General features: G+C 40.6%; 1 protein-coding gene across 2 annotated transcripts in view; it reads right to left on the bottom strand.

Moving 5' to 3' along the window:
* Positions 1-1,920: 1,920 nt before the first annotated feature.
* The window catches only part of jph1a (junctophilin 1a), a 32,658-nt gene continuing 20,563 nt past the window's right edge, over positions 1,921-14,015 (bottom strand). Inside the window, exons 4-7 of one of the 2 annotated variants that reach the window (XM_031282053.2) lie at positions 12,801-12,919; positions 4,965-5,698; positions 4,621-4,717; positions 1,921-4,450 (exon numbers count right to left, since the gene is read on the bottom strand). In XM_031282053.2, coding sequence (XP_031137913.1) covers positions 4,637-4,717; positions 4,965-5,698; positions 12,801-12,919 — 934 coding nt within the window. In that variant the 3' untranslated portion in view covers positions 1,921-4,450; positions 4,621-4,636. Of the gene's footprint in view, positions 4,451-4,620; positions 4,718-4,964; positions 5,699-12,799; positions 12,920-14,015 lie in introns of those variants that run through there. The other variant, XR_004101974.2, reaches the window with a different exon arrangement.

Below are 14,015 nucleotides of genomic sequence, written 5' to 3'. Positions count from 1 at the left end.
AACAAAAATTAATTATATGCCCCCCCCTTCCCCAAAAGCAGATTCTGGCCCAGATATATAGGCCAATATACTATACAGTACAGTATACCCACTACAATACATTAGACTACACCACTGTAAAGGAGGAGTTATAATTGTTGACAAATACATTGGTAAAGACTAAAAATTTCCTTACAACTGCTTGTAACGACATTATTGTGTTACAAAAGCATTTATTTAATGTTAATACAGCTTTAAAATGCTAAATAGAGGGGTTGATTTAAAGTGTCTATTCTTTGCTAATGATCCCGATTGGCTATAAGAATCCTGACTATTTCTGGCTTTAGATTGTCACCTTTTAACAGATTGCCATGTCTTAAATGTTTTATCAATACTTAAAAAGTATATGTAACAAATTTAGTGGTTTCAAAATCTAGTTAGTTATTACTGTGTCCAAACTGGTCACGTTATATGGAGGACTGTAATAAGAGTCATAGAAATGGTTATTAATCATTCCACTGATTATTGTCCAATTACGACAAAAATAAAAGAACTTACAAATGAATAAAGTATCCTATTGATGAATAGGGTAAATAAAATAAAAAAGATGTTTATAAAAAACAACAACATTAAAACAATCAATAAACATTTCCATGACACCTTTGGTCATCCATTACGCACCTCTAAATTTGACTTGTTTTCTTCTGCCCAATTAACCTCTAGCAGCTGTAAAAACTTGAGAAACAATATGAAATGGCTAGTAAGATAATCAGACGACAAGCAGGAAGTTTTTAACAGGCCGAGGTGCAAAGTGACCAAAATGAAATACATGTGAAATACATGCCAGGGTCAGGTTGGCATGCGTTGTGTTATTTCGTTGTCAACCCCAGTCCTGCTGCAGTAAATTCATATGGAGTATGTTCCCCGTAGAGTGGATGGTACATCAGCCTTTGCTGAATATAAACAAGATGATTGTAGATTCTTCACCCTGGTCAGGATCATAGCTGTCACTGGAATTTGTTAAATGGCTTCTATGAAGGTAGGATACTCTTATAAGGTTTTGGTTTATATTGGTCCTGGACTGCTTGTGCAGCCAAATGTTGTCCAGCATGCTGTGCCATATCAGAATAGTAACCAAGATATTCTATACTATTACTGACAGGTTTGGCTTCACATAGGGGTTTTAAATGCCAGGATTATACACAGAATATTCCTTTACAGGCAAAAGGTTTATGCTACTATACTAGTCCGTAGGAATAATGACATCTGATATTTTAACCTGTGAGACAAATTAAACAAATAATGTGTGGCATTATGATAAACAAATAGCAATATAAGTGAATTAAGAACTGAAATTTACGTATACAGCCCAATCAGCTCCAAAATGTACACTAAACAGTGTGAGATAAGAAAACTCTCTGCAGGCTTTGCAGTGTCTGCCGGCGTCAGGGCAGAGGGCACAGCTAGTGCATGACATGGTATTGCTGATTCCAGGCAGGTGCCATTGCTGGTGTAACACTAAACTAATCCAAGGCTAATCAGCAGTGGAAACAGTACAAACTGACCCGAGACAATCTGGGGCACCTGCCTGCGCTCGCACTGCTAATGTGAGACCCCGACGAAGATACTTTGATTTCATGCCTACTCTTTTCCCCCTGGATCTCATTATGAGAAGGTCATCATGAGGCCATCTTTGCTGGGAGGCTAAGCACAGAGGAGACAACGAAACTCGGAGACACACAGAAGTGAACATGACACTGGAATTTAAAACATTCTTGTAAGGCAAGTTGAAACCCTTGGATCCATCAATTTATTTATTCAAATCCATAGACTGTATGCCAGTGTAACTGTATATGTTCCATTGATGTTTGTTGTATGCTGTGCTGTAATTGTTGCGCTCTGTTTTTCAGCAGTATCAAAATATCAGGAATAAGCGATAGAGTAGTTTAACAAGGCATAACATCTTTATTGTTATACACATAACTTCATCTCCAAAGACTTTGCACAAATCAGTGGGGTAACATGAACCTTGAGATATCAAAAGTCTCCCGCAGTTCCTCGTTATATCTTAAAATAACTCAAACAAGTACATCTGCCTTTCACATCCCCAAATGGTGCATACAGTACAACCAATTAGAAATAAAGTTTTTTTTTTCCACTGTCAAACATTATCATATGTGCATTACATTACCAATTACAAACAAGTTATATTCATTGTCAAAATACAGGTGTGCAAATTGTTAGAAAAATACCAACTCATACCAGATTCTGGATTGTGCTCTGTAAAAATCCTTACAAATAGTATATAATAATCTATATATAAATGACTCCTACATGCAATGTTGCATTTCAAAAAATATCCCATAAACAGGCTGTTCTGTTTAACCCTCCGAAACTTTAGTCTTCACCATGCTCCTGTGAAGACAGTTAAAACAAGAAAAGAGGGTGTAGCAAAGAAAGGGTGAAAAATTGTTATTTAATTCATCACATTTGTAATATAACAATGTTTTTTTGAGTAATGTAGTGTCTTGGTCTGCTTTTATTGTCAATGCCACATCTTTAATATATATTTTATTGGTTAGTTATGTGGACAGTTTGCAAACATCTAACTGGCTGAAGCATTCTCCAAATGTAACGTGCTGCTCATTTACCAGACAATAAAGTCAAGCTGAACTGAATTGCAGCAAAGAAAACCTAGCCATATTAAAGCCCTTTTTATGATGACCAATGTTCACAGACACATCAGTTGTTCATTGAATAAATAATTAACCTTCGTTGAGATGACAGCAAATGTCAACCATATAAATAACCACTTTTAAAATCAAAGAAATTCATGCCATACTTGCACAAAGACTACAAACAGCTGTGATGAGGCTAGTTCAAAGCATGATTCAGTTGATGACAACAGTCAAAGTATCCCCACACGACAAAGTTAAGACAAGGATGGCATCTCTTCCCCTCCCCCCCTTCCTCATCTTTTTCTGAGGTAAACAGTAGTACTGTTAAAGACTTTTAAAGGCATCTGTCCTTCTCCCTGGTGCCACATTCCCCATGGCCTCAACCTGAATAAATTCTACTTCCACTGTCCACAAGACTGTTTCGATCCAGTCTCACAAGCACGCAAGGGCCCACAGAAGCAGCTGCGTGAACTGCGTCTTTGCATTTTAGTGGTATACTGAAACATTTAAAGCAAAGAATTGAATGAAGGAATTCAAGCAAAATGGTTCATTGACATGTGCAATGAAATTATTTTCCTTCTGATTTAATAAATAACATAAGACATTTGTTACTTCACTCTCACAGAGCTAGGTAGCTTTAAAATTATGAACCTCCTTCCTAAACACAATGCCTGCTGTTCAGCAACACCCTCTATAAAAACCAGGCTATTCAAATTATGAGGCTGACAAAATAAATGGAACATAGGATTTTTATAATGTACAACCCTCCCCACCCCCACCCTCCCTCTCTCCTTTTTTTTTTGGCAAAATATACTATAAGCTTTTCTTTGAAAAAATAAAACATATTGCACTTTCAGTAACATGAATATGTAATGTCAAATTACAACTCCATTGTTAGAAATGAGTGAAATTTTAAAAATAAAAAGGGAAAACAGATGTATTTACTCATTTTTGAGAGAAGAAATTTCCTTTTCAACTACAAGCATTTGACTGCAGGTAACCAACATTCAGATAACAACGAGCAAAAAAAAAAAAAAAAAAAAAAGCTACAGAAAACAAACAAAAACAAAATGTTAAAACTGTACCATGCACGGGGAGTGTTTCATAGCAGTGTAATCTTGGGTTACAATGGACGACGCTCGAGAAAGCTGCGGTGATGATTGGGTAAACAGAGTAAGACTGGCTAGTGACCGTGCGAGCACTGACAACTGCTGGCAACGGCCGTGCCCAGTTTCCTGTTGCAAGAGTGGTGTGAACCCCAGAAAACGCTCTGAACACCCGAGCATGTTCCCGCTGCGACTATTCTCCCCCCCCCCCACCACCCCCGGCCGCCGGGCTCACATCTCCTCATCAAAACGTCAGATGGCAAAATAGAAAGGCAGCTGTTTGCTCCCGTCATCTAAAAGTGCATCTCCACACTCTTCCAGCAAAGTCCGTCAGCCCACTGCTATCTCTGCCAAGGCAGTGGGCTACAGAGACCAGTGCTTGGATCAGCACACGTGTGGGTTTCAATTACTTCTTGTATGTTTGGTTGCATTTTTAAACTTTTTTTTTTTATATATCTCACTAGACACGACATTTCACCTCAGCTTTCAGAGAAGCCAAATCAGTGCTATTTCACAGGGCTGGCCCTAAAGAAGGCCCATGACAGGTTGGTGGTAGTGAAGCCTTCCTCCTGATTCTCTTCGGTGTCACGCTGATTCCTAAACACCTACGGCAGCTCCCGTGTCTCATTGGCGCCATATTCATTTGTCAAGGCCGGCGATGCAACTGTACCGGTTGCCATGGTTTTACTGCAACATAAAACAGAATTGGCTGCTTGTCACATTTCAGACACATATTGTGGCACATTAGACACAGAGTAAAAAAGGGCAGATTCATCTTCAGAAACACATTAATCCATCTGCTCCTTATTCATTTTTGTTATTGAATAAAACGTGTCTAGGAAAATTAATAAACTTACCTGAGAAACAGCCTCATCATGTCAGAAAATGGACAAATATAATTGCAAGGCCAATATTCAGCAGCATTACCATAGCAACAAGGACCGAGTTAGGACCCTGCAAAAAATGACATCATGATAAAGATCGCATATCACATTATAATCTACAACAACAATCAAATAATATGTACTGCCCATCTTCACATAACAAGGTTATTAGGAACTATTTGAATAGAAAAAAAGTAGGCGTATCAAAGCAATACTTGTACATTCTTCTCATCTAACTCTCGGCAAGAAAGCGAATGAGCATATTTCCCAAAATGTCATTCAAAAATACCTTTTTCTATCCTACCACGGAGACTTACTGTTTCTTCCATGTTTTCTGCAATCTCCATACTGGCTTTCTTTGTGTCTGCGAGGCTCTTTGGCTTTAGGGAATCCTGCTTCCTGAGTTTGGGGTCGCTCTTGCTTTCCCGTAAGGAGGCTAGCTTAGGAGGGGGGATACTATAGGATTTAGGGGGTTGTGGAGGCATACGTGCCAGGTCCAGGATACTAGGCTCTTCTTCTATATCCTCTTGACGGTCCGGCGGTGGACGGGCCCTTGCAGGGGCCTTGACGTAGTAACTGTGGTACTCACTGTGGACCTCGCCATTGACTGGAATTGCAGGAGGCTGTGGAGGAGGAGAAGATGCTGCGGGAGGCTGCTGAATTTTAGCAGGCTTAGGTGGAGCCTCGACGTGCACATGGGAAGCTTTGGGGCCATCAGTGACGGACGGCTTCTCCTCTTTACTCAGCTTTCTACTAGACCGCTCATCCTTGCTTGTCTTATGACTTGCCTTCTCTTCTTTGCTTGTCTTGCGGGAAGGTTTTTCCTCTTTGCTGGTTTTGCGACTGGTGCTGTTGGCGAGCTGACCTTTCTTCTTGCTGGAGTGAGGCGAAGGGGGAGGCGTGGCTACAGGGCTGGTCGCAGGGGAGCATGTAGGAGTGGTACCCTTGGGGAAGAAGTGCGGAGAGTCGCTTAGGGAGTTGTCCTTCTTTTCAACAGGGACCTCTTTAATCTCCACAGGCTCCTTTAGCGGTTGTTTTAAGTAGTCAGGACCTGCAGAGGTGAGAGAGGTGACACGCATTAACATAATTAAATAAAGTCATAGAGCAAGGATATATGTCATCCCTGTTTACTAGTTTGGTTTAATTGCAAATTGGATTTTTTTTTTATTGTGCAACTGATTTTATAATCAGATGTGTTTTAAAGAGAACTTTTTGGGAAATTGCCAAAAATTTGATGAAAAGATTGATACCATCCTCAAATCTGAAAAGTAAATATGACGTTAACACCAGCAGCCAGTTAGCTTAACTTAGAAACAAGAATGGAAATGAGAAAATGCTAACATGGCTCTGTTCAATGGTAAAAATCAACCTACCAGCACCTCTAAAGCTCACTACTTATTTTATATCTTGCACACTACATATAACGTGTTAATTAGCAAGCTTTCGAGGTGCTGGTAGGTAGATTTTGTAACTTTTGGGCAAAGCCAGGCCAGCCATTTCCAGTCTTTGTGCTAAGCTAACCAGATGCAGGCTGTAGTGTTCTCGTCTCACTCTCAGCAAGAACACAAATAAGCATTATTATTCTTTTTTCAAAACTGTGGTAAGTGTAGCTTTCTACATTTCTTGGGGTTTCAAAGATAACCAGGGATTTACCTCAGAAAAACAATAATTTAGCTCTGTGGCTTGAATATCAGTCCTTCCAGAAAAGTTTTTTGTAATTGTTGTGGGCAAAAATCCTTGACTATGCGGCATGTTTTCTTAAAAAATGTGATGGAATATGTGGGATATTTATGCAATTTTATGCAATGAAATTGCGGGAACTTGCAAAAATTGCGGGAACTTGCAAAAACTGTGGTTTCATCATGGCTTCATCGCGGGGTTTGCAGCTTTTCGATGATGTTCACGTCGCGTAATTACGTCACTTCATAATGTTCCCATGGCAACAGGGGAAAATGGCTGCTCTTGTGTGAAGTAAACGCAACATTTTTCAACTTTCTGCTAAGATATATGTGACTTTTTTGTAACGAAAATGCGGTGATTATGAAATCATGCAAGCCCCACATATTTTGCGTGGAAATCGGCAATTTATGCGGCGAAAGTGCGGCGTATTTGAAAAAATGCGGCCCCCACATAAATATGCGGACTTTGGCTGATTATGCATTGAATTATGCGATCGCATAATCGCGTTTTTCTGGAGGGACTGGAATATAATGATGATACATGAGAGGCACAAACACCTGCCTAGCTCATACATATATGATTATAACGTATGCATATGCATAATTATAACATAGGGGCACTCTAAATTTGCTATCGATCCTGCCTGACTGTAGAGTTCCACCGCAAGCTACATTTAAATTAGACCTGGCCCTAAGCACAGTTAGAATATTCATGAATCAACAATATATATGCAATCATTCTGCAAAGACTGGGGGAGACAGGGTGAAAAAGACTGATTAATGCAGGGTCACAAATACAATTTCACAAAGGAAGCCTCCTCAGCAGGCACACCTGTATCATCAGCCATTCTCTTTTATCAGTATTTTGTTTTGCTGGAAAGGCCCTTGTCACGTTGATTCTCAGCATCCAACCAACATGGCTGTACAGATAAAGAGAGTCGACCTTAATGTGCAGCGAGGCCTCTTATTTGTCAGGGGAAGCTCATACTGTTTCTCTCCATCAGGAGTTCATACAGTGAGGTGATGGGTTAGTGGACACAGATAGTCTACAGATGAATACTAAATGTAGTAGACTAAATGTGCACTCCTCTTTTAACTATATGCTTTTAATTTTCATTATAGACATTACGTCCTCTAATGTCTGGACAAAAACTCCTTAATCTGAATGAAAATGCCTTTTTGCATGCAAGAAAAATGACACTTTATCTGACCCTTTGTTCTGTACTGAATTAAAATTAAATAGAGACATGAGGCTCTTTGTTTGCCTGTTTTTTTCCCCTTCGCCTAAATTAGACGGTGTCAGAGTGACTAAAAGAAGGACAATGCCGCTTTGTTTGAAGTACATCAGATGGTATGAGCAGAGAAGGATCCTCCGCATCCCATATAGCCAATTTGAAATAGAGAGAAATAAATCTAGAAATTATAGACAATCGATTTTATTTATTTTTTAAGTAGAAGGAAAGACTGTTTTGCTTGTTTTTCACTCCTTTTTACCCCCACTACAGATAATACATACATAGTCAGCATAAGGTGATGTGATTTTAATGTTATTTTAGTGTTCATGTTGCTGTGTTCAGTATTGACTGTTTAAAAACAGCTTAATCTTAGAAATCAATCTAAAGGATTTACAAGTCGCCTCTTATATATATGTCACCTATTAAGTATGGCACTGTAATTCAATGGAAAATATATCATATTGATTTAGATTTGACACTTATCCCCTCCAGGAACAATTGTGCAAACATCAAATCCAAGTGTATCCAATCCCATATCAGCATAAACGGCCTTATCACAGAATTTTTTGGGCCTCAGCGCTCATAAGCCCAAAGTAATTGTCAGCTGCGTGGCATTTCTAATTTGTTTCATAACTGCCACAACCAATGAGACCCACTACAAAGAGATTGGGGTGGGGGGCATTTGAACATCTGCGGGGCTTAATATATCCGCAGAGCTTAATTTCACACCATAACTCAATAAGAGTTGGGGCTTCGTGGGTGGGTGGACAGTTTTAGTGTGTTTGGGGACAGATTCCTGCGAGGGGTTCCAGGCATTTTCTGAATGGTTCTCGTTACTAAAATGACCCTTAGCCTCACACTTACATAGAAGTGCAACACCGGCAGTCATTTAAAACTACTTCCACAACACTGCCGGAACAAAACCTGCTGAACATGCATTTGTGTGTGTGTTTCAACACTATAATTTTACTTTGATTAATCTAATTATTTGTGGTTCTTTTGTAGATACTTTAACATGTGTAGATGTTGTTGTGATGAGTGAGTGAAGATTTATTAGATGTACTCCAAGGAATCCTGCCAGGTCAGCTGGAACATGTACTGGGACTCAATTACCCAAATGGCCAAGGTTTCGTCTATTCTTCATGTTCATCCACAGCACATTTTCTGCTCCAGTGCGCTCTTGGCAAAACACACGCGCTGACATACACATGCGGTGTGTGTTATCACATCTGTTGCCATTGTGCTTCATCCTGGAAGATTTATATGGGGACCGTAGCATATACTTTGTAATATAGTGTGATAAGCCCCAGAGTTGAAAGGGTATTCATCCTGAAATATCTATTTTCACCATTTAAATACTGTTTTCGATGACAATCAAACATTGGCCAAAGGCTGTTGTTGCTATGAACGATGACAGGTCTTGGTTGCTGCTTTGCCTTTACATCTTTGTCAGATGCACAGAGCAGTCTACGGGGACAGAAATATACATTTCCTAAGGCAAACTATTTGCTTTTTATACATCAAGATATAATAGCATGTCTTCCAAGTGATAGGGCATGTTCCTGGTTTGTGTTCTTTGTTTATTATGCATTTAGTTATGTTTTATTTTATTCACACTTATATTGATATACCGTGTTATACATGTATAAGTCTGTTCTATTGGTTGTGATCTCAGCATGTTCTCTGCACTGTTATATTTAATCATTACATAGATTTTCTCTTTCTTCCACCTACTCACACTGGCAGATGGGCTGGGGGGAGCTGGCATTGTTTAGCCAGATTACTTCCGCTTCTGTTACATAGGGGGTATTTACGTGCACACTACAGTAGTAGTGATAATGATCAAAACCAGGATAAGGCTCAAAACTGGGATAGTAATGAGCATGTAAACACACACACACACACACACACACACACACACACACACACACACACACACACACACACACACACACACACACACACACACACACACACACACACACACACAAATAAAGTATGCCCCTTTGTCCGTGGCATAACATTAAACGGATCTAAATGCTAAATGTATCCCCATATTTAGGATTGGGAACCATTTTTTAAAGATTATTTTTTGGGCTTTTCCGCCTTTAATGGACAGGACAGCTAGATGAGAAAGGGGAGAGAGAGGGGGAAAACATGCAGGAAATCGACACAGGTCAGACTCGAACCCTGGACCTCTGCGTCGTGGCATTAACCTCCTCTATGTACATGCGCACCTGCTCTACCAACTGAACCAAACCGACCACAGGATTGGGAACCATTTTTTAACAAAATATTTTTGGGAAGTTTGCTTTTCATACAAATCTGATCCACTTTTCTTTCTCCAAAAAATGCTTTTGAAATTTGAAAAGGATCAGATCATGGTATCCTAAAATAATTGATATGCTATATCCTTGAAAGAAGTTGGTGCATAACTTTGGACTTCAGCTGAACTACTGTCTTAAAAGTTACTCCACTACACCTGCTGCTATGAATGTAAAGCAGCACCTGCTCATGTCTGCTTTTCAGCCCCGACAGGTCCAGGCTATTATGGTTCCACCTGGTCCAAGTGTACCTTGACTGGGTCAAACATGAGCGGTGTGGGACCCCTGCTGCCCCCCCCACACACACACACACACACACACACACACACACTCAACTGGTGACCTGCTGAAGGAAGGAACAGCTGCTCTGTGTCAGCCCTGGAGAGGGGCGACTGCAGGGCCAAGCTCCTCTCAGTGCATAAGGATTTCAGCTATGTCTCCATTAGACCACAGTGAGCACCCATTGGCACCAAATATAGCCCAATTAACGTCACGACACAGACCACGCCTAGCTAACCCTTGCTGCTCTCCCTCCAGGGTGCTGTGTGTGAACCAATCATAAAGGTCAGGGTTGTATTCCCTGTGACCCTCTCTTCTCTTTTCTTTTTATCTGGGTGATAATCTGCTATGAGTCTGAAATGCCAATTACAAACAACAAGGGGTTTAGACTCCCTGGTTGTTACTCTAGAGGACTTATTAGAAGCTGTGGGATGGGGGTAAGTGGGAATATTTCCACTGTAGAGGTAGACATTGAGGAAGCAAAGCAGATTAGTTTAGGAAAGTCACACAAGTTCTGTCTAATGGTAGGCACTCACGTTAAAATAAACTGGATTTTACACCGACTTGGAATATTTTAACACAGCACATTTTTGCGTTGAGGTTAACAGTGGCGGTCATTTTGTCAGGAAACTGCAAATACGGGAAACTGTTTACACTCAAACATGATACAACCTGCCACCAGCAACAAACCCAAAAATAGTACCATATTCTGGAAGAATCTAAATTATATAATAACTTATGTAAACTAAAACTTTCCTAAACTAGAAATAAAATGGGATTTCAGGCTCCTGTCTGGCTTCACGCTTACGTAACTGAATGTGTAAACCCTGCGGCTCAGATGTCGCCCTGCGCAATATTATGACGTCGCCCACTTTCTCATTCATGATCTGACTTATAAGGCAAGGACACTCTCCATGCAGACTTGTGAACCCGATGATCACTCGGCCTGCCAAGCATGATCGCCGTTTTCCACAACACAAACAAGCCGCAGGGTGTCTCTGGCCTGGGCTGGCCATTTCTGCGGCTTAGGGGGGGTACGTGCTTGAATGGGTCCCATTGTCAATCTATTTGTCACCCACTATTTTGTGGTGGCTTTTGGCAAGGGCCCAAGGTCGGCTAACTTTTAGGCCTAAATATATTACAAACAGTGGAAGAGGCAAGACTAGTATAGATCTTACACTGTAAATAAAAATGAACAAAAAAAGGTATGACATGGTTCTTCTGGCACTCCTATTCATCCAAATGACGGCTGAAGAACAATTTCAAATTAATTCAATTTATGAGGTTGCTTCGTTGAAGTCCTTACAAAACTTATAACCAAATACTGCCTTATCTGGTTAGTAGATGAATGCTCTCTCTTAAGGTAACATGTTAAATTTAGACAAAAAATTGTCTAAATCTGCTCTTTGAAAATCCAAGAAGGGAAAACAATAAGGTAATGCTACATTAAAAACTCACTCTTTTGTGATGTTGCCCTCTTTGTGCCCTTGTGTTTCACCTCTGACCCCACCTTTTTGACAAAAAACGATCAGTACCCCTCACTGTTTGTGTAGCATTATATGTCTTGCCTTGTTAAACTCAGCTTACCTTGTAAATGGACTAAACAGAGTTGAGCCGACACACCCAAAGCTGTGAACTGCTGTATAGTATGGCAGTGTGCCTGTTAAACCTCCAAGCAGAGAAAAGATGAGAACTACTTGGTACTGGAAGCAGTAGATTTCTTCGACCTCCGCACACATACTATACCTGCGAGACATTTCTACACTCCACTAAAGCACAAGTTTGATATGATCTGAAAATCTAAAAGAACAGAAACATTTCAGCAAGTATCTCTGAGCTGTTACAACAGGCCTTTGAGAGCAAAGACTAGGCTTCCATCCAGAATACAGTTCCCTGCTACAAAGCAGCCTCTACACACACAGGCCCCCAATTGTGGTGTCAGAAGTCATCCTCAATACTTCTCTAGTCTTCGATTACAGTCCTGGTACACCGAACCCTACGCTTTTGTTCGCCCACAACAAGCTCATTACTGACTCAGACACAGCCTGTGTAAACAATTCTAAAACTGTGCAAACATCATTATTCATACAAAGTACCCAACCTCTTACCAGTTACGCAATTCCTAAAAACATGGGTTGAATGGACAAATTGGTTGCTCAAGATGGGTGTAGCTAAAAAAAGATATAGTGGAGGTAAAGGAGGGATTTTACAATAGCTTGGCTGGGTAAATGTCCCACTGTCTGGGGTGACCACTCATGTGTTAAAGGCCCCCCTCCAGGCCTCAGCGACAATCTTAGCAAGGACTGCGACTTCATCTCTGGGTCAGTCAAGACTTGTCTAAAATGTTTGAAAACCTTGTGTAAAACCTTGTTTGCATGCATAGCCAGCCAAAGGCTTATGGAAATATAGCCACTTAAAATATAGTCAAAGTATTGTATTTTATCACACATCTGACCTCCCTAACCCCCTCAGTGCACCTGATTCCGAGTGTTTCTTTCACATTCAGACAGTGGTAAAGCATCTAGACAGATTTAAGACACGTATCCCTGCTAAGGCTGTGTGATGTCCACACTTTGCCACTAGGAACCCGCTTTAAAATATCAGAAATGTGTTGAAGGCTGTTTGTTGAAGGTTACCTGGTTGGTAAAAGTTGGGGGAGAGCTCCCTAGCAACCGCCCTGGCAATTTCTGAGTCATGCACAGCAGAGATGGCGGCCTGGTCTGCAGCCTCGCTTTTTGTCCTGGCATGGGCCGTTCTGGAAAAAACAAAGAGACAATATTAGAGTTGCAAGGTAACTCTGAAGTAGGACATAAAGAGAATGGAAACCACCATGTCTGAAGGAAGTATGGTAGATACATAGAAACATACACAAACAGCTAGTTTACTGGTCTGTGTCTGCATGCTGCCATTTCACCCACGACACTTACATCATCATCGGCTTCCCTCTACTATCTTTTTCTCTTTTCTCGCTCCTCTGACCCTCCATCCCTCCCTCTTCCTCCTCATCTTTGAGCTGTATCACTTAGCCTGTTCCTCTTGGGGATAACATAACACCTCCCCTTGTGCTTCTGTCTCAAATCTCCAAATCCTGATTTTCCAAATGGAGCGCAGCCACATTCAAGCAAGACCATAATCCAGTCTGGAGCACTGCAGCGCTGCTGGAACACACGGGAGCAGTGCCCAAAGGGCACACCCACCCACCCACACACACCCACACCCACACACACACGTTAACACATCATATATCATATCATGTATAAACAGCAGGTGGTGTAGTGAAAGCTTGAATCCCATGCCAGTCAGCACCAAAAAAAATTATAATTTTAGTTGACAGAATAAGGTATTAAGCTAATAAATACATTACAGTAATAAAAAATGTTTTTTTACAAAATTTCATAGATCTTGGGAACCCTACGGAAGGTGTTATGAAACCTACTCTATAAACCTTCATCTACAGTGAAAAAAAGTGACACTGTAACTACATCAATACGTAGACATGCCTTACTGTAATACCACCATGGGCAAAACCTGCATCCACATCCATTATACTATGCTGCTGAAAACCAAAAGGCAATAGTAATACATTCTGGAATCAATGTGGGCATAGCATTAGCATTGAGAGGTATTATGGGAGCGTACCATGGTGAGACAGACAGAGGCCTGGGGGTGACTTGCTTTACAAACCCCTTGAAAACTCCACCAAAAGATACTGTACATGAAATAAATAATGTAAATTAATAAAAATAAATGCTTGTGCACATGCAAACAAAGAACTATAAGGAGTATATGCACTGGCGAGGGAGGATTTTACAACCACTGCTGCCACCAAACTCTCTTCAAAAAAAGACCTA

This window comes from Sander lucioperca, chromosome 1, assembly GCF_008315115.2.
Source record: "Sander lucioperca isolate FBNREF2018 chromosome 1, SLUC_FBN_1.2, whole genome shotgun sequence".
Taxonomy (NCBI): domain Eukaryota; kingdom Metazoa; phylum Chordata; class Actinopteri; order Perciformes; family Percidae; genus Sander; species Sander lucioperca.
Note: the sequence above shows the minus strand (reverse complement) of the source record. Positions and strands in the feature narration are given on the sequence as shown.